Below are 19,958 nucleotides of genomic sequence, written 5' to 3'. Positions count from 1 at the left end.
AATGAGATTGAAGGCTATGGTGGCTGTGGAGGCGCTTGCTTTTTTCAGGGGAATCTTAGAGCACCAGGGATATGAAGTATAGATGGAATTTGGGTCTCAGGCTCTAAGAGGAGCCCCATTTAAAGCTGTTTCCATGAGGTACGGGCTGAAGCTCCAGGTCTACCGTGGAGGCTGAACGAGCCCAGCTGGGTGTTTAAGGGTCCAAGGCCCAGAAGGTTCCAGGTATTAGAGGGCCATTGACAAATACCACATGTGTCCTGGTGGTAACGCCCAGAGCTGCAGGTGGAATGTTGGGGAAATGCTACCTCTCAGACCGTGGGGTGGGTCTTTGCGGAGGAACATCACCACACCAGATGCTGAGGGGAATTAAGCTCAGGGTTTCTCGTCCTCTGCTGCTTTGACATTAGCTTGGCTCCAGAGTCTTGGTTTGCAGTTTTGTTGGGGAGCTATTGAAAAGTGTGTGTTTATACTCTTTTATATTGAGGTGTAACATGCATACTTTGTATTTTGCTAATTCAGTTTTTCTACTGTTGAACAGAATGGGCTTTAGAGATCCAGGAATACGTAAGTGAGGGTTCATAAAAGTTGTCACTCACCCAGGTGGATGTGTTGCATTCACTTTTCAGTCCTCGCAGAACTCTGACAAGGAGGAGACTGGGAATAAATAAAGGCAAAAGGAATATGGTGATGAGGTGGTATTTCTCTTCAGTGAGTTGCAGTATTTGATTTTGGAGGCTTTGGATAACCACTGAGGATTTTTAGCAGGACTGTCATGCAGTGATATCTGTATTTCAGGGAGGTAGTTCTGGGCCAGCATGGGGGTGGGAATGAAGTGAGGGAGAGACGGTTATGGCTGGGAAAGGATTGAAGTGAGGGAGAGACGGTTATGGCTGGGAAAGGAGAGATGCAAAGTTAACCCAGGAATGAGAGATGAATTCTAGAACTGGTGGACTCTCCAGGACTGACTGGCTCTGGGAATAAAGGAGAAGATAAAAATCACAGAAGAAAAGCTCAGCTTTGTTAGCGAGGCGAGGCGGGTGTCCCGCCCTGAGGCAGGGGGTCGGGCGGGGCAGCGTGGCCAGCTGCGGGGGAGTGGAGGCCGGCCAGTGCTGAGTCCAGCCAGGGACACGATGACACACATGGAGCAGGCTGGGAGTTACCCGGGACTCATTTGCATGGTGGAGGGATCCAGTTTTGCACGATGTAAGCCATTTTAAAAACATTTGAAATGAACCACAAATCACGAAATGAACCAGACTGCATACCAAGTCTACTCAAACCGTGAATAATTCCAAAACCACTTTCCTGGGAAGGGATATTTTTCTCTTTGTTTCCTTTCAAACAGGGAAGGAAAATTATAAGACGTTCAACAACTAATATTGATTTATAAAATGAAAAATCCGAAGCTACAGCAGATATATTGAAACTCATTCAAATATAATTTCTCTACTGAACAGAATTACTTTCTTGCTTTACAATGCAGATGTTTCAAAATGATGAACATCACAGTTTTTGCGCTTTCAGAACGGGTGGTGTAGATTGTCATGTAATGAGACTTATTCCACAAGCATGTCCAAATAAGGATCATTACGTGATAGTCACATCCAATGTGACCAGTATTGACATAATTTTGTAGTTAATTGTGAAACTAACCATTTGCTCTTTATTCAATCTGTCTTTAATTTTGGTTCCCAGTAAGTAATCTTTTCCTGTACCAGGTTGTATTAGTTATATTGTTAATATTAATCCCATACTTTTCCATGGTAATTAGTAGGCAATTGTAGTACATCTTGGGTTATTAGCGTGTGATTATAGGATTTTCGTCTGTGCCCTAATGCAAATCTATCTCTTTATTTTTAAATCGTGTTGTTAATAGCAATCTTATATTAAGATAAAGCTTTCAGGAACACTTAAGTTCCAATGAAATCAAAATATTTCTTCACGTTTAGTTCTAAATTGTTTTCTTTGAGAGTCAAAGAGAAGCCTTTCAGAAGACTTTCGAATACAGAACTTCATTGACCACTGGGACTTACTCAGCTTGGCTGTCTGTCCAGGCCTGGGAGCTCTCTTCTGTCTGAAATCCTACTCCACTTTCAAATAGGAATTGCGAATAAAGTGGTCACACCTTTCCTTCCTTCATTTCTTCCTCCCTCCCTCCCTCTCTCTCTCTCTCTCTCTCTCTCTCTTTCTCTTTCTCTCTTTCTCTCTTTCTCTCTCTCCCCCTCTCCCTCCCTCTCTCTCTCCTTTCTTTCTTTCTTTCCTCCCTCCCTCCTTCCTCCCTTCCTTCCTTCCTTTTTGCTTTGAGCTTTCTAGAGGAGGCTGGCTTTGGATGTGCCCTACAAGTGTGCTTTCTTGCAGTTTTTATACTCAAACCTGGGTTGGGCTACTCAGAGCTGTGCAGAAAAGTGGGAGGGTAGAGACTGGTGGGTTGGGCGAGGCAGGTGCTGCCTTTCAAGAGGTCAGGTAGCCAAGTAGTCAGAGTGAATCTGTGGCTCACATAGGCCTGGGAGACAAGTGTGCCCTGCCACTCTCTCCTTTTCCTCTGGGTTTCCCACTCCGCCACTGAGTTGTGTTCTGTGGAGAGCCCTCCTCCCCCAGAACTGTATAAACTTGCTCTCTCCTGCAGTTGGGAAAGTGTGGGACTTCCCTCCTTTCAAAATAACTCAAGTAAATGGAATTTTGATTTTTGATGTTTCCTAGATTCTTTCCACACTTCTGAATAGATATGAAAAGGAAATTTGATTCAAAATAAAACACCTCCTCTTGAGAGCCTTCAACTTAAAAAAAAAAAAGCAAAGAAACAACAAAAACCAACCAGGGCTGCCTGGAGAGTCAAGGCAGTGAGTCAGAGCTAAACTAGAGGAGCAGCCTTGAGCCTGCCCCCTGCACAGGAGGGAACAGGCTGGGGTATGGGCCAGGCTCCGCCCGACCCGCTGCTCACGTGGCGTCGTGGTTTGGTTGTTGCCACAGGTACAGGCAGTGTAGGGCGCCTCTGTTTTATAGAGAAGTACCGTAGCCACAGCTCCTGGAAAATTTTTTCATCTTCTACTTTGGTTATACAATATTTACGTGATAAAAATGGTAGGCTATTAATGTTATATATTTAAAAGATTACAAACGGCAAATATTTTTTTTAAGTTTAATCTTAGTTCAGGCGGAACAAATTAGTTTTCAATGAAAATTGAGCCACTGTGGGTTTTTATTTATTGCATGCATGTCTGTGTATGAGTCCTAGAAGCTCCTCCTGTTGGGGACAGACACCTCTGGGGAGAATCATTTCCTCCTTGGCATGTGTGCCTAGGGTGATCTGGGGCTCCCTCAGCCTTCCCCCAGGGAATGGACCAGGACAGGGGCAGAGTTGAGACCGCCCACACTTACAGGCCCTGATCCTGGCAGACTCCCTTGCAAAACACTATTGCTGGGTCTTCCTCTTTCCTTCCAATCCATGTTTCTTAAAAGAGGAGTCAATGCCTACCCCCCATCCTAAACTACTACTCATGTCTGAATCCAGCATAACCTGCCTTTTATTAAAATTTCTTCATGCCAAATCTACAGGTATATTTTCACCCCTCACTAGTTTTCCTAGTTACTTCCAACCTCTCCTTTATTCCTTCTCTAGGGCTCTTCTCCTTTACCTGGCTGACATCTCGCCCCTAAGACCTTTTCCCCCGACCCCACTTAGGTGAGATCTTCCTCATCTTTCAGGCATAGTCAGCTGCTTCCTCCACGCGTTTTAGTTTATGTCTAGACAATAACACGTCTGCTGTGTTTCTCTTGGTTTATCAGTTTACATTCTGTCCATTCCACTAGATGCCAGGCTTCTTGAGGGGAGAGAAGATTTTTTTTTTTAACTTTTGTATAACCAGCACCTGGTATAGAGCCTGGCACAGAAAAGATGCTCAACCAGTGCTGACTAGTTGATGAACAAACTTCCATGTATGGTTCTGTGTATGTGGGTAATACCACGGTAAGCAGGCATGTGTCTTGTAAACAGGGAAATCAGGGTGCGGTCGGGCTGTGTCCTCTTCCATGATGAAAGGATCAATTTTGGTGGTATTTTTCTGGATGCCAGCTAAATGTGCATTTGGTACTTTAATTTCTCATATTTTATATATTATTTTGTTATGCTGTAGACTTTTTGATGAAACTTGGTTAACAACTCCAAGACTTCATTGCTAACATAGAAATATAATACCTACACTAATAAACCGAGGGGAAATTTCTCCTTTTTAACTTAACTAGAAATTCTTGTTTTTCCCTGAAGCAAACAAATAGAAAGTTGTTTTAAAGCGCACTTTCCCAAGAAAAGATAGCTAGATTTGGAAATTAAAAATGATACTTAATGTGGTCTTTCATTTGGGTTCATTTTTCTTCACCGCTTCCAGGAATGGTGTTTGTCTGGCTCTAGGCATTATTGTTTAATAAACCTTTTCTGGAAAAGTTCTTCCCTGCTGCTGGCAACTTGAAGCCCTGAGTGGTTAACCAGAAGGAGTGTTACGCAGAGGATTAAAGCAGGGAATGGGTGCTTGAAGAGCACCCACCGGATGGATGCTCTGAGAATCTGTTTTAACGAAAGGTTAAAGCTGTCCCGTAAAGAGATACTGGTTTAGGTTATGAGGTCTCAGAATTAACGTGTGCACACGCGCGCGTGCACGCACACACACACGTACACAGAGATAACTAAAACCTCTTAATAGACCCGCCATGCTTAATAACATAAAATGCTTTAATTTCCTGGGTTGCATCTTTTTCTTTTTCACGTTTACCGGGTACCACCACATTGTCCACCCCTCCTTGGTGGGCCGTTTTCTATATCTTTACTGATGTAATAAGACCATGTGTTTATCTCAAACATGTAATCTAACTTTTTATTTGAGTTTATGTTTTTTGCTTGGGGCCTAATTATTTTCTTTCTTCAGAGATGCATTTAATGACACCTCAGATAACCTGATAGTCTCACATTCTTTCATATTATTTGGTTGGCTTAAAAATTAAAAAAAAAACAAACAAAAAGCCCCTGGCAATATAGTCTGATAGTTTCACGAGACTCATCTATTTACTGAACAAAACTATAGAGCTGGTCTTTTCAGCTGTCCTCCAGTGATGGCTGGAAGCCTCTCTCTCGCTCTGCCTTTCAGCAGGAACAAATGTATGTCTTCGTTGCCTCTGCAGTACCCGCAAGTGTGGAATTAGGCAAATCTAAAGGTTTCTTTTCCCTGTTTACAAAATCTAAAACTTGCCAAGGGAGAGTTTTTCCCCAAATTTAATTAAGCTCTTTGAGGCTGGAGAAGCCAAAATAAGGATCCAATCTTAAGAAAACTCTTTGAACTGGCTCCAGGAACGCAGAGCTGCTACTAAGTGTTTCTTCTCTTGAAAAGGCAAGTATTGAAAAAACCGAGAGCCAAATAAATGAGCATCCCATCGTTGTTGAGAGATGCTGTGAGGCCAGCCCTGTATTATCTCCATTTCACAGATTGGGAAGCCAGCTTTTCTAAGGTGGCTGCTGATTCTGCTGTGCTCACACCTACAATCCCCAGATGCTGTGGTTCAGCATCACCAAAGAAAATAGTAAGAGCGGGAATTGCTTCCCTCCTTTGAGGGACACATTTACCTTCTTGAAGAAATATATTTAAGAGAATTGGAATTTCAATTTTGAAATAACATCTAAATCCTCTAATAATTGTTGGAAAATAAGTAAACAGGAATAGCAACATGAGTAATTCAAATAGCAGTTAATGCAAGAATCCCTCATAGAACAAACACCTCCCAACCCTATCGTCTACATAACAAACTTCCCTTCCTTTATCTGTGGACCAATTTGGTAAGTGATTGGGCAGCCACGGGCTATCGGGGAGGTTGAAAATGGGGGTTAATTTTAATGGATCTTGAGCCACTGAAGGAATTGGGTTTATAATTCCCAATTTATCAAAAGGTAATCCATCTGAGGATTTATACTTCTTGTAGTGTGTCTGTGTCCTGCACCACCAATTACCAAAAAGTTATTTCTTTTGTTTGAATCTATTCAGTCTGCAACTCAAAAGGACAATTATAGGAGCTGGAAAATTATTTCTGATCTTAAGGGCTACTAGACACTAGAATGAATCTTTGAGAGAGACCGTGGAATGTCTTATGACACAATAGCAATTCTCAAGACTCTTGCTAATAATAAAGTATCATCATTTGAGAAAGAGTTCAATTTTCTTTTATAAATTAGAGTTGGTTTAACTGGGAAGTGTTACAGTTTCTGGAAATAACTGGGGTGGGGAAAGTTTGGGGACTTGTGCTGGAGGGAGGGAGCCCTGTTTGTAGGTCTGAGATGATTTGGGCTGATTAACTTCTAATCCTATGTGCCTATAACATCTTGTCCCCTTCCTCACCCTAAGACTGTTAGCATATTAAGTAATGAAATGAAGAATGGAAAACTGGAATAAAACATGAGTAGTTCATGCAGTGTACAAGAATAAATGACTTACTGAAGCACCACCCATGTCTCCATTCAGTAAATTGTCAGAATATGTCAGGCACTTTTGTGTTGTTCACAAATATAAGAGACAAATAGTTTGAAAAGACAAAATAGGTAAATTGAAGTTAAATCTCACTGAATAACAGACTGATGAGAAGAGTTAAATTTTAAGCTCATCCAAGTTGAATTAAATTCAGAGCTAGAGGCCATGGTGTGGGTATAGGCACATATGCATGTGTGTACATGTGTCCACACACAGACTATGACCTACTTTCCATTTGAAATCAACTTTATGGGTCAAGATCAGCATTCTTCTTTTCCCCCTTTTCCATTATGGTGTATTACAGGATACTGAATATAGTTTCCTGTGCTATACAGTAGGACATTGTTGTTTATCCATTCTATGTATATTAGTTTGCATCTGCTAGTCCCAAACTCCCAATCCATCTCTCCCCCAATCCCCTGCCCCCTTGACAACCACAAGTCTGTTCTCTATGTCTGTGAGTCTGTTTCTGTTTTGTAGATAAGTTCATTTGTATCAAATTTTAGATTCCACATATGTGACATCATATGGTATTTGTCATTCTCTTTCTGACTTACTTCACTTAGTAGGATAATCTCTGGATCCATCCATGTAGCTGCAAATGGCATTATTTCATTCTTTCTTATAGCTGAGTAGTATTCCATTGTGTGTGTGTGTGTGTGTATCTCACATGTTCCTTATCCATTCATCTGTTGATGGACATTTAGGTTGTTTCCATGTCTTGGCTATTGTAAATAGTGATGCAATGAACATAAGGGTGCATGTGTCTTTTCGAGTTATAGTTTTGTCCGGATACGTGCCCAGGAGTGGGATTGCTGGATCATATGGCCCTTTTCTCCACACCCTCTCCAACATTTGTTATTTGTAGACTTTTTAATGATGACCATTCAGACTGGTGCGAGGTGGTACCTCATTGTAGTTTTGATTTGCATTTCTCTAATAATTAGCGACGTCGAGCAGCTTTTCATGTACCTATTGGCCATCTGTGTATCTTCTTTGGAGAAACATCTGTTTAGGTCTTCAAGACCAGCATTTAAACAATGAAGTCAAATAGAGTAAAAGTACTAGCATGTCTGAATGCAGTAATGGGTTACAATGTAAAATGCTTTTCTTCCTCTAAGTTTATGGTCAGTGCAATTGAAAGCTACCTCATGGGCCTATATAATTCCTTCTCAAGAAACAGAAGGGTGAGTCAAACACAAAGAAAATATTAGGTTTAGCCTACTGGGAAAATTCCAAGAAAGAGTTCATCTTAAATGATGTGTGGAGAGTAAATATCAATAATATTATTAATAGCTCCAGCTTTAATAGTGCCAAAGAGTCGTTCTATGCCAATCACATTCTGTGAGTCACAACTTACGTTTTCATAATGTCAGCCCCCTTTGTTCTGGATTATGTATGGAAAGATGCTCGTTGGAAACGTTATATATCACAGAAAGCGAAAGGCTCTGCTTTGTACGTAGACAGAACTTCTTAGGCTTCAATCCCAGCTTGGCCCTTTCAAAACTAAGTGACTGCTGGGGAGGAGAGGTACTTGACACGTAGGCCTGTTATACCAAGTAGGAATCATAAAAAAAGCTACTGATCAGAATTGCCTGAGGTTGTGTTTGTGAAGTATGTGTATTTAGCACACACTAAGCTCTCAGAAACTGGTGGCTGTTCCTACTATTTGCTCAGGGCCCAGGACCCAGTGATGGAAATACATTTAGTGCCTCTAAAAATCAGCTCAAGTGTCAACACACTTAAGGAAACCCAGGTTACCTCTGGCTTGGTAAAAGTATCATAAAGGAAATCATGGGCTCATTAGTGTTCTCGTGAGTCATTCAGATTTTAAGAAGCTGCTTCTTTGATTTTGAAAACAGAAAAAAAAAAAAATCTCAGAACCTACTTGGACTAAGGTTTATTTATTTTACCTATTTCAAGTCAGGGCGAATACTCCTAGAATGACCCTCAACTGGTTCCTGAATTTGAGCTGATCCCATGTGGCCATTGCAGACAGAGAAAAGCAGATGTTTGAGGACAGAAGGGATGGGGGAAAGTGGGGAGCAAGTTTGTTTCTGTCACTGACCACAGGACTAGCAGGGTCTGTTCCCTTAGACATCGCCTCTGTTTTGTGGCTGAGGAAATACAAGTGCAGAGAGGTTCAGTAACTTTTCACTGGACGTCTTAGGGCTTGTGAGAGGAGGATAGAAATTAAATTCAGGTCTAGGAGTCTCCCCCACCAGTGTCCTTTCTCTCTGTGCTTTGGGCACCACTCTATAGATGGACTCCTTGTAGCATCCTGACCCCAAATACATGAACTACCCCAAGTTCTTGGCTTTTCAAGATAGGCATCTTCTTAGGCTGTGGTGTATTGCACACTGAATTGGCAGTAGCGCCCTGAGCCATTTTCAGCATTCAGCTTCATTATTACACTAGTCCAGGCAGAATCTACACCTTTCAAAAGAGAAGCAATTTTTACTTTAATTACGGCACTTCTTTTTATCTCCAGCAATACATACAGAAAATAATTGAAAGGGGTATTTATAATTTACCAAGCACCTGAAGCTTAATTAAGGTGAAGGAATTAATAGTTCCTTTGACCGAATTCCGGAATCACACTTACACATACAATCAGTCTGAAGAAAACTCAATCTACAAGAGTCTGAATTTAAAGACCTTTTAACAGACCACTGATTCCATGCAAAAAAATTTTAGAAGATAACAAAGGATTCACCGTCCTGCTTTCCATCACAATTAAAATAGAATTGAATCCCATAATTTCAGCATAGAATATAACTTGCCAAAAACATACAGAAAGTATTGCACATCCACGTGTGCCTAACAGCCCTTTGCTGAAACACTGTCAAGTTTATCATCTTTGCCCCGACATCCCTTGCTTTCTCAGAAGGGCTAGTTTGTGAGCTCCATCTTCCTGGGGTCTGCAGGACACACCCCTGACTTTGCCCTCCTTTGTCAAGGCATTTGCAGTGGTCCAAAAATGTCCAGTCTCTCCACATCATCAAACTTACATTCCCCAGCACTTCTCTACCAGTTAGTTGCCACGTAGGCTATGCTATGATTTTTCTCTGTAAGATATTACTATCTGGTGGCCATTTAGTGTTTAATTTGCAAGATAAATATAGGCAGTGGTTAAAAGTATGGCCTTTGGCATTAAACAGACCTAGATTCAAATCACAGGTTGGTCTGTTACCAGCCACGTTATTTTTCAAGAGCAGCTTAACTTCCCTGTAGGAGGATGCTGATACCTACCTCCCAGAGCGGTGGTGAGGATTAGATGAGATACGTGGGTGGAAGGCTTGGCACTCAGTAAGCTCTCAGTCTGTGGCAGTTACTACTGTCCCAGGAGCATTTGCGTCCTCATGTCAGGAGATGACAGTGTCTGTTCCTAAAGGAAAGTGAGTTCTAGGATGGGATTCCAGGCAAGAGAATAGCAAATGTTTTGGAGCAGGTGGTACCCACGTCTCACCACGTAGGTAACTGCTTGGTCCTCCGGTATGTGGTGTTGATGTCCGCCCAAGAGGGGAGACCTTTGAGGAAGCAGAACAGTCTGTCTCATGGACGTCATGGGTAGTTGATGTAGGACATCAAGGCATACCTAGTGCTTTCTAAGACTATATGTGGGATAAATCAAATGCACACCAAGGATTCAGTCATTTCAATTTGCCGTAGATCCATGCTACCCAGGATGGTCTCCAGAGCAGCAGCAACAGCCCTGCCTGGGTGCTGATTAGAAAGGCACATTCTTTGCCACATCCCAGACCTGCTGAATCCAAATCTCTGGGAGTGGGCTCGGGCATCTGCATTTTACCAAAGCCCTCCAGTGATTCGGATGCACCCCAGCATTTGATGATCCCTGTTACAGAACATCCACACAAGCCTATAAACTACGAGAATCCAGACACTATCAGTCTCCGTCTTTGGAGGTCATCCTAACAGGCCCTAGAGAATCTCTATGGCTGTGCATTCCCATATGCCTCACTCTGACATGCCAAGGACACACTCAGCCTGAGAACAGACCCTGGAAAGTTTGACTCTATCACCGGCAACGTGACATTAACAGTGAGATCAACTTCACTCTTATTTCATTGGACGAACTCTCATTTCTTCTTCCCAGGGATGCGTTGTTTTTGATGGTTTGAGCTGGTTGTGTACTTTAGGGTTATTCCTTTGTGTGAATGACTAAGATTACTAAGAACTACCTTCGTAACTCAGATTCCGTTGACATACATTTTTTAGAAACTTGTTTTAGCCAATTGTTTTGTGCCATCATGTCACTTTTTGGAAACATCTAAGCCGCATTTCTGTTTATATCCCCGTGCTCACCAAGTAGATGCTAGTATTCTACAGATATTTACAAACCAGTGTACAAAACCTGTAGTTTTTGTGTTGCCTCGTCATTTTTTTAAAGAAATAAGGGTCCATTCGAAATGTAATATGAAGCGTTTTACTGGGCTTCACTTTATGGTGTTTAACAGATACTGCTTTTTAAAAAATTGGGTGTTTGGGGCAACCCTACATGGAGCAAGTCTATTGGCACCATTTTCCCAACAGCATTTTCTCACTGCACGTCTCTGTGTCTCATTTTGGTAATTTTCTCAATGTTTCAAACTTTTTTATTATTACTGAATTTGTTATGGTAATCTGTGATTAGTGATCTTTGATGTTATTATTGTAATTGTTTTGGGACACCACAAACCGCACCCATACAAGACGACAAACTTAATTGATAAATGTATGTGTTCTGACTGCTGCACCGACAGGCCATTCCCCCATCTCTCTCCGTCTCCTCGGGCCTCGCTGTTCCCTGAGACACAATATTGAAATTAGGCCAATTAATAACCCTACAGTGACCTCTAAGTGTTCAAGTGAAAGGACAAGTCTCACATCTCTCCCTTTAAATCAAAAGCTAGGCGTGATTAAGCTCAGTGAGGAAAGCATGTCAAAAGCCAAGACAGGCCAGCAGCTAGGCCTCTTGCTCCAAACAGTAAGCCAAGTTGCGAATGCAAAGGAAACGTTCTTGAAGGAAACTAAAAGTGCTACTCCAGGGAACACACGAATGATAAGAAAGCAAAACAGTCTTATTGCTGACATGGAGAAAGTTGTACTGGTCTGGATAGAAGATCAAACCAGCCACAAGATTCCCATAAACCAAAGCCTGATCCAGAGCAAGGTCCTAACTCTCCTGCATTCTGTGAAGGCTGAGAGAGGTGAGAAAGCTAGAGAATAAGAGTTGGAAGCTAGCCGAGCTTGGTGTATGAGGTTTAAGGAAAGATGCCATCTCCGTAACATAAAAGTGCAAGGTGAAGCACAAGTGCTGATGTAGAAGCTGCAGCAAGTTACTCAAAAGATCTAGCTAAGGTAATTAATAAAGGGGACTACACTTAACAACAGATTTTCAGTGTAGACGAAACAGCCTTATATTGGAAGAAGATGCCATCTAGGACTTGCATAGCTAGAGAGGAGAAGTCAATGCCTGGCTTCAAAGCTTCATAGGACAGGCCGACTCTCTTGTTAGGGGCTAATGCAGCTGGTGCCTTGAAGTTGAAGCCAATGCTCATCTACCATTCTGAAAATCCTAGGTTTCTTAAGAAATATGCTAAATCTACTCTGACTGTGCTCTGTAAGTGGAACAACAAAGCCTGGATGACAGCACATGTGTTTACTGAATATTTTAAGCCCACTGTTGAGACCTACTGCTCAGAAAAAAAGATTCCTTTCTAAGTATTACTATTGCCCATTGACAATGCACCTGGTCACCCAAGAGCTCTGATGGAGAGGTACTATGAGATTACTGTTGTTTTCATGCCTGCTAACACACATCCATTCTGCAGCCTGTGGACCAAAGAGTAATTTCGACTTTCAAGTTTTATTATCTAAGAAATACATTTTGTAAGGCTATAGCTGCCATAGATGGTGATTCTTTTGATGAATCTGGGCAAGGTAAATTGAAAACCTTCTGGAAAGGATTCACCATTCTAGATACCATTAAGAACATTTGTGGTTCATGGAAAGAGGTCAAAATATCAACATTAACAGGAGTTTGGAAGAAGTTGATTCCAACCTTCATAGACGACTTTGAGGGGTTCAAGATTCAGTGGAGGAAGTAACTGCAGATGTGGTGGAAATAACAACAGAACTAGAGTTAGCGACTCAGTCTGAAGATGTGACTGAATTGCCGCAATCTGATGATAAAACTTTCATGTATGCGGAGTTGCTTCTTACGGTTGAGCAAAGAAAAAAACTTAGTTGATAAAGCAGCGGCAGGGTTTGAGAGGTTTGACTCCAGTTTTGGAAGAAATCCTGTTGTGGGTAAAATGCTATCAAACAGCATTGCATGCTACAGAGAAATCATTCTTGAAAAGAAGAGTCAATCAATTTGGCAAACTTCATTGTTGTCGTGTTTTAAGAAATTCCCACAGCCACCCCAGCCTTCAGTAACCGCCACCCTGATCAGTCAGCAGCCGTCAACATCCAGGCAGGACCCTCCACCTGCAAAAAGATTATGACTCACTGAAGGCCCAGATGATGATTAGCATTTATAGCAATAACGTATTTTTAAATTAAGGTTTGTACATTTTTTTAGACATAATGCTATTGCATACTTAATAGCCTACAGTACAGACTAAACATAACTCTTGTATGCGCTAGGAAACCAAAACATTTGTGTGACTCACTTTATTTCAATATTGGCATTATTGGGGTGGTCTGGAATGAAACCCACTATATATCGGAGGCATGCCTGTACGTTCACAATTAAATGCTTTAAAATTCTTTTAAAGTAGGGTGATTACTTTTTAGCTACGGTGGCTCTCATACAAGAATAAGCCATGCACTCTAATCACATGACTTCCAATCATAGGAGGGAATCTCAGATGCAGGGGTTGATGGTAACTCTCAAAAATTGTATGTTCATATTCTAAGTCGCAGAACCTGTAAACATGACCTTATTTGGGAGAAAGGCCTTTGCAGATGTAATGAGTTAAGCATCTCAAGATGAGATCATCCTCGCTTACGGTGGGCCCTAAATCCAATGACAAGTCCTTAGAAGAGAAGAAAAAGGGGGAAGAAACACAGAGACACACAAGAGTACATCACGTGCAGGCAGAGGCAGAGATTAGAGTGATATGTCTGCAAGTCCAGGGACGTCAAGCATTGCCAGCCACCAGCAGAAGCTAGGAGAGGCATGGAACCTCCAAAAGGAGCCAATACTGCCAACACCTTGATTTAGAACATCTGGCTCCAGAGCAATGAGAGAATAAATTTCTGTGGTTTTAAACTTCCAAGTTTGTAGTATTTGTTATGGCAGCTCTAGGAAACTAAGCTCATTACACCAGCTCATTACAATACCTTTTTTTTCTTTTGGCTGCATTGGGTCTTCGTTGCTGCGCACAGGCTTTCTTTAGTTGTGGTGAGCGGGGGCTACTCTTCGTTGAAGTGCATAGGCTTCTCATTGCGGTGGCTTCTCGTTGCGGAGCACTGGCTCTAGGCACGTGGGCTTCAGTAGTTGCAGCATGCGAGCTCAGTAGTTGTGGCACACAGACCCTAAAGCACACAGGCTTCAGTAGTTGCGGCGTGTGGGCTCAGTAGTTGCAGTGCACGGGCTCTAGGGTGAGTGGGCTTCAGTAGTTGTTGTGCTCGAGCTCAGTAGTTGTGGCTCGTGGGCTCTAGAGCGCAGGCTCAGTAGTTGTGGCGCACGGGCTTAGTTGCTGCGCAGCATGTGGGATCTTCCTGGACCAGGGCTCAAACCCGTGTCCCCTGCGTTGGCAGGTGGATTCTTACCACTGCACCACTGGGGAAGTCCTACAATACCTTTTACTGGTTGCAGCTATCAGCATTTACAAAATTTGGGTTTGAGAAACTTTCTTGAGGAAATAAATTCAGGAAGAGTTAACAACAGGTTGTGGAGGTTTTATTCCTACACCAAGGGTCATGAACCCTTAAGCAAACAACAGTTATCAAAGGACATTAAGACAGTTTTCAGAAACAGGAGACACATCTATTAGCATTTTGTTTATTGGACTAAAATGCATGTGGACAAAGCAATATCAATGTGTGTAAGTCGTGTACAAAACTTTGACAGTCACCATATGATAGCAGAGCTGTTTCACCATCTATAGGTGAGTGGCTTAGAGACTAAAAACAAAGGGGTAGAGAAGAACAGATATGTCTTTTATAAGGTTAAAGAGGAGTGTGTGACATTAGTCTCTTAGTTATATTTTTGTTTAGACTGCTCATGGATCCATTATTCATTCATTTACTCAACAAATTTATGGAATGCATCTTATCTGGATAATGTTAAACACTGAGAAAGTAGCAGTATTTAAGTTCCTTGCCTTTACATAGCATGTATAGCTAATGGGAAATGGCAGTGTTAAATAAATAAACAAATAAATAAAACATTGATATGTAGTATGAAGGAAATAAGCAAGGTAATGTAGCCACCCAATAAACAGTAGCCTGACCAGTCTTGTTTTTTTTGTTTTTAGCATAAAAAGCATATTAAACGTAATATGTTTTTCATTTATTTATTTGTCTAATTATTTGTATTCTGTCTCCTTCTGAACTGTAAGCGCCATTAGATCAGGGACCTAGTCTTATTTTCTGCTGTTTCTTAAGCGTGAGGATGCTGCCCAGTATATAGGGAACACACAGTAAATATTTGTTCAATACCTTTGTTGATTGAGTAAGTGAACATGATAGAGAGAAACTGACAGAGACCCTGTGCAAGACCCAGAAAGCATTTATTTGTGTTTGTATTGCATTTGTTTTTAAAATTCTTTACTTTTCTAAGCTAACATATTTTTTTAGGGGAGGAATTTTTCAGGTAGAGAAGGTGTGGAAAAATAAAAACTTAAAAAGATGTAGCTTAGGTGTTTGACTAAACCGTTCTGATTTCTCTTTACTGCTAGATATGGCATTTGCTTTTAAAATTTGATTGATTTATGATTTTAAACATGCTTATTAAAAATTGCAAAACAAAATTGTAAGACTGTCTTTTAAAACAAATAGCTATGAAGAATCAGGGAACTCAGTTCCTTTAAGTTCAGTGATCTATTTTCTTTTCAAAATTTTAAGAAACTGGCTGGCCTGCTGAAAGCACAGTTTTGCATTTAAAATCATCTGAAATATAGTCATAAAGCCTTTTTTTAAACTTGTAGGATATAAAATCGTTTTCCTTTGCTTTCTGTTTTATCGCTTAGTTTTAAGTATTTACTTTAAATCGATAAGAAAATTTGAATTCCCTAAGAGAAAAATGAGCAAAAGACAGAACAATAAACTGTTACAATAAATGAATAAATTTTAAAAACAAAGAGAAAGAATATAAAGAAACACAAAGAGCCAGAAAGCAAATAGAAGACTGTTCTATTCTTTAGCAATCAAGGAATTGCAAATAAAATAATGTTAGCATGCTTTGCATACCAACTTGGAAAGAGACAGTTTGAGGAAACAGGAAGTCACGCACTGTTATTGTGAATATAAACTGTTTTAACCTTTCTAGGAGCAATCTGACAAAGTGAATTAGAAGCCTCAAAAATATATTTGCCTTTGACCTATTAATTTCACTTCTGAGAATATATGTTAATGAAATAAGGAAGTATATATGACTATTTTGCCATAAAGATAATTAGAGGAAGCGTTATTTAAGGTAGCAAAGTATTATACATCATTTAAGGGTCCAATAGGAGCAAAATAAAGTTATAGTATTTTATTTCAACCCAAGATAATAGTATTTGGACATTAAAACTATTTTCCACAATTTTATTTAGTGACATGGAAAGATGCTGAAGATGTATTAAAGGGAAAAGAAGCAAATTAAAAAATAATTGTTACAGTGTTGTGTAAAAATATCTATTTTCGAGAAAGGGAGACAGAGACTGAGATAGGAAAAATGAAGTCTACACAGATGTGTTTGTAGTGGGTGAGTAGATTGTGCCTGCTTTTAAATATTTTTCTTATTTGATCATGGTATACGACTTTCCTATGGTGAACACACAAGCTTCTATGTTAAAGTGTGTGTGCCTTATTTAAAATGTAAAGATCTATAACTTTGCTTTAAAGTTTCCCTGAGGAAACCAATAAAATTATAGACAAAGGGCATGAATAGGCAGTTTGTATAAGGAGACACCTCGTTGGCTATCCTGGATGTGAAGAGATGCTTGAATTCATAGGTGATAGAAGAAATGCAACTATAATATCATTAACATACCACTTTGTACCCACTGGATTGGCCACAAAAGTCAAAATTTGGTGAGAAAGAGGGGAAATAGAATTCTGGTCAGAGTATAGATTGACATGACCCATTATAGGAAGTGAGTCTGAGGGCCATTCTGGAGAGCACATCTCAGTAGGTTTTTCTGAAGTTAACCAGCAATCCAGGTCCCAGTAATAAGGAGTTATTTTAAAAACACAAAATCAAACTGACTTTGTTTTATTATGGATTATTATGAACTTATTATTATTATTTTATTTATTATTATTGGCCATGCCACACGGCTTACACGATCTTGGTTCCTCAACCAGGGATCCACCGGGGCCCCAGCAGTGAAAGTGCTGAGTCCCAACCACTGGACCGCCAGGGAATTCCCCTAAACTTATTGATATTATTACTATGGACTTTGTTTTATTATTATTTGTGTTATGGATAGAAAAATCAAATAGGAGTCCTGCTTCTCCCAGCCTAATTCACACGAACAAAATGAGTTGTATTAGTAAGAGAAGGTAATTAAAATCTTGGTAAAGGATCACATGAATTTAGATTTTGTGATAAATGAGGAGGAAATGATCTAAAAATGATCAGATATGTGAATTTTAGGAAAGCAGACTTCAAAATCTTACAGCATTAACATAGAGAACTTGCTGAAGCCTCAAGAAGCCACCAGCCCTGGAGTGATAGGGCCACATAGAACACAGGATGAGGAAATGCCCATTTGGCCAGAAACATGTCAAATTTTGTAGACAATGAACACTTTATACTGGAAGTCAATCATAATAACTCATCCTAACTCAGAGAGAAACATATTCAAAAAGATTTTATAAACAAAAAGACCTCCAATATCATTAGTATTGAACCTTCCTCTGGCCCCCATTGTGGGGCTGGAGTGTGATGACACAGAAGTGTGCAGGGTCTAATTGTAAAGCATATGATGGGTCATGGTGTAAGTTTTAGCCTTAAAAAATTAATAAAAGCACGTGATTAGAGTTTTCATTTTAGAAAAATAATTATGAAAGTTTAGAAAGAAAGAACATATGTGATTAGGTGATCAAGTTGTGAGTGAACCAGACCTCAAAGAAAAGCAGATGGGCCTTACCATCATGCCAGCCAAGCAGGACATGGCCAATGTTTACTTAGTACACAAGGGATGGAGTGGAGGTAGGATGTCATATCCAAGGAGGCCAAGAGTAGAGGAAAAATCTAGATGGTAAGCATGAGCTAAAAACCTCAGGAAGTAGTGAGGATTAAGCTACTAGGAACGTCGTGTCTAGACCAGAAGACCAACTAAGGCAGTGACAGTGGAGACAGAGGAATATCACAGTGTTGTCTGTGGTACCAGAGAGCTGGAGACCACTGAAGGGTCCATCTCTGGGGAGAGGGGATAAGTAAATTGTAGTTGGTGGTCACCACTAAATTCTATGCAACCACAGCTAGGATTTAGGCTTACAACCAGCAACGTGGATACGTCTGAAAAGGCCCATAGCGAGGGTTGCCAGATAAAATACAGGGTGCCCAGTTAAATTTGAATTTCTGTTAAACAACAAATACTTTTTTAGAGTATGATACAAATTATTTGCTAAATCTGGCAACCCTAGTCACAGTACGGCACAATTTGTGAAAATGAAAACTATGTACACAGGCAAATCAACCCAACTTATTTCATAAGGATACAGAGCAAACATGTTGATAGCTATTGTGTTTGGGGGTGGGGGATAGAGAGAATAAAAAGGAATAAATAAATATTACATAAATAAAGAAATAAGAGAGGGCCTTGAGGGGACAGGTGGTGGTAATGAGCTGAGTACGCTTGACTCAATTCTCTGTACCTGAATCCAAAAAGAAGTAAAAAATAAGTTTTTCTGCACTCTTGGATTTCTTCACTGAAGCCCCGGAGACCCTGCCCGACTGATAAAGAGAATATTCTGTCCTATGAAACGATCCCTATGGAATACTCTGGCACTGCCGGCCAAATTCAGTGGCAGAAAAGTGAGTAGGAGAGGGACTAGGTAGGTGGTTCCTTGGAACCTGGTCAGGAGGAAGAAATCTATAAACCGAGTTAAAAAGGAAACTGATGAACAAATCAGTTAGGAACATTGCTTCACCTAGGTTTACTCTTTTAATAGAGGAACACACTTACATTCTCATAGAGTAAATATTAGTAAAAGATTATCAGCAAGCACAAATCCTGAACTGTTGCCATGGGGACAGACAGAAGAATAGGCCAAGTTGCCATTTCCCCACTGGAAAAATGATAATTCAATACATGTCGCCCAGTAACGCTGATTCTTTTACTACCTTTTTCTTTTTTCATGTCACAGCTGATTACAAGGAGAGCTTTAATACGATTGGCAACATTGAAGAGATTGCATATAACGCTGTCTCCTTCACCTGGGACGTGAATGAAGAAGCTAAGGTGAGTGTGAAGGTAGCACTGATTCATTGGTCACACCTGTTAAATACCGTGTCCTTTCTCTGCAGAGGATTCTTTTACAAGAGCCTCTGAGTAGGGAAAGATCTGTTAACTTGAGCCAGAAAAAAGGGAAATGAACCTATGATCTTTCTCTTGAGTCACACACATTCAGTTACGCACAGCTAAATTGCCTTTTGTGGAGCAAGGAGAAAGGGGGTGTACCTGTTCCCCTGTGGCCTCCCGCTGAACGGGCCAGGCCCCTTGTCCCTCCCAGATCTTCCAGGCCCCCAAGCTCCATTTTAGCACTTGGGGCTGACAGGACTGGGCCAGAAAAATCTTTTCTCCCTGCACTGCAGTTTCCCCAAACACCTCTCCAACTGCTGCCTTCTTCAGAGGCAGGAAGGTGCTCAGAGCGACTGTCTGCACAGGTAAGCAGCTGGGCGAGCCTCCCGACCCCCGGCCCCTTTGAGGCTTCATCTGGTCAAGGGAGGGTGCAGGAAGCAGGGCTGCAGGGCTCTGAACTTGACTCCCTGAGGAAGAGCCACCACCGTGACCTTGAGCCATTTCTTTCCTGTTAACCTCAAGCTTAAGCTTTTCTTATTTCTGTCTGGTGCCAGCATGGTTAAGAAGGGCAACAGTAAAATCTCTGGCCAGGTGCATCCTGAGGCCAGATGTCCACCGTTGCATGGATTCGGGTCAAAAAGTGAGACTTGGTGATACTCAGATTTGCTTTCCAACCATGAGTCTCTGAGTTTATGAAAACTGAACTTTGCTGCTGTGCCCACTCTTCTTCCTGTGTTCTGTACCTTCTGATTCTCGATCCTTA

General features: G+C 41.0%; 1 protein-coding gene and 1 pseudogene across 2 annotated transcripts in view; both read left to right on the top strand.

Moving 5' to 3' along the window:
- Positions 1 to 19,958, top strand: part of GRHL2 (grainyhead like transcription factor 2) — a 165,416-nt gene that overhangs the window by 84,534 nt on the left and 60,924 nt on the right. For both annotated transcript variants that reach the window (XM_067711598.1, XM_067711597.1), the window contains exon 8: positions 19,041 to 19,135. In XM_067711598.1, coding sequence (XP_067567699.1) covers positions 19,041 to 19,135 — 95 coding nt within the window. The remainder of the gene's footprint in view (positions 1 to 19,040; positions 19,136 to 19,958) is intronic.
- Positions 1,131 to 13,042, top strand: LOC137210669 (tigger transposable element-derived protein 1-like; annotated as a pseudogene).

The sequence above is a fragment of the Pseudorca crassidens genome, chromosome 17, assembly GCF_039906515.1.
Source record: "Pseudorca crassidens isolate mPseCra1 chromosome 17, mPseCra1.hap1, whole genome shotgun sequence".
Taxonomy (NCBI): Eukaryota; Metazoa; Chordata; class Mammalia; order Artiodactyla; family Delphinidae; genus Pseudorca; species Pseudorca crassidens.
Note: the sequence above shows the minus strand (reverse complement) of the source record. Positions and strands in the feature narration are given on the sequence as shown.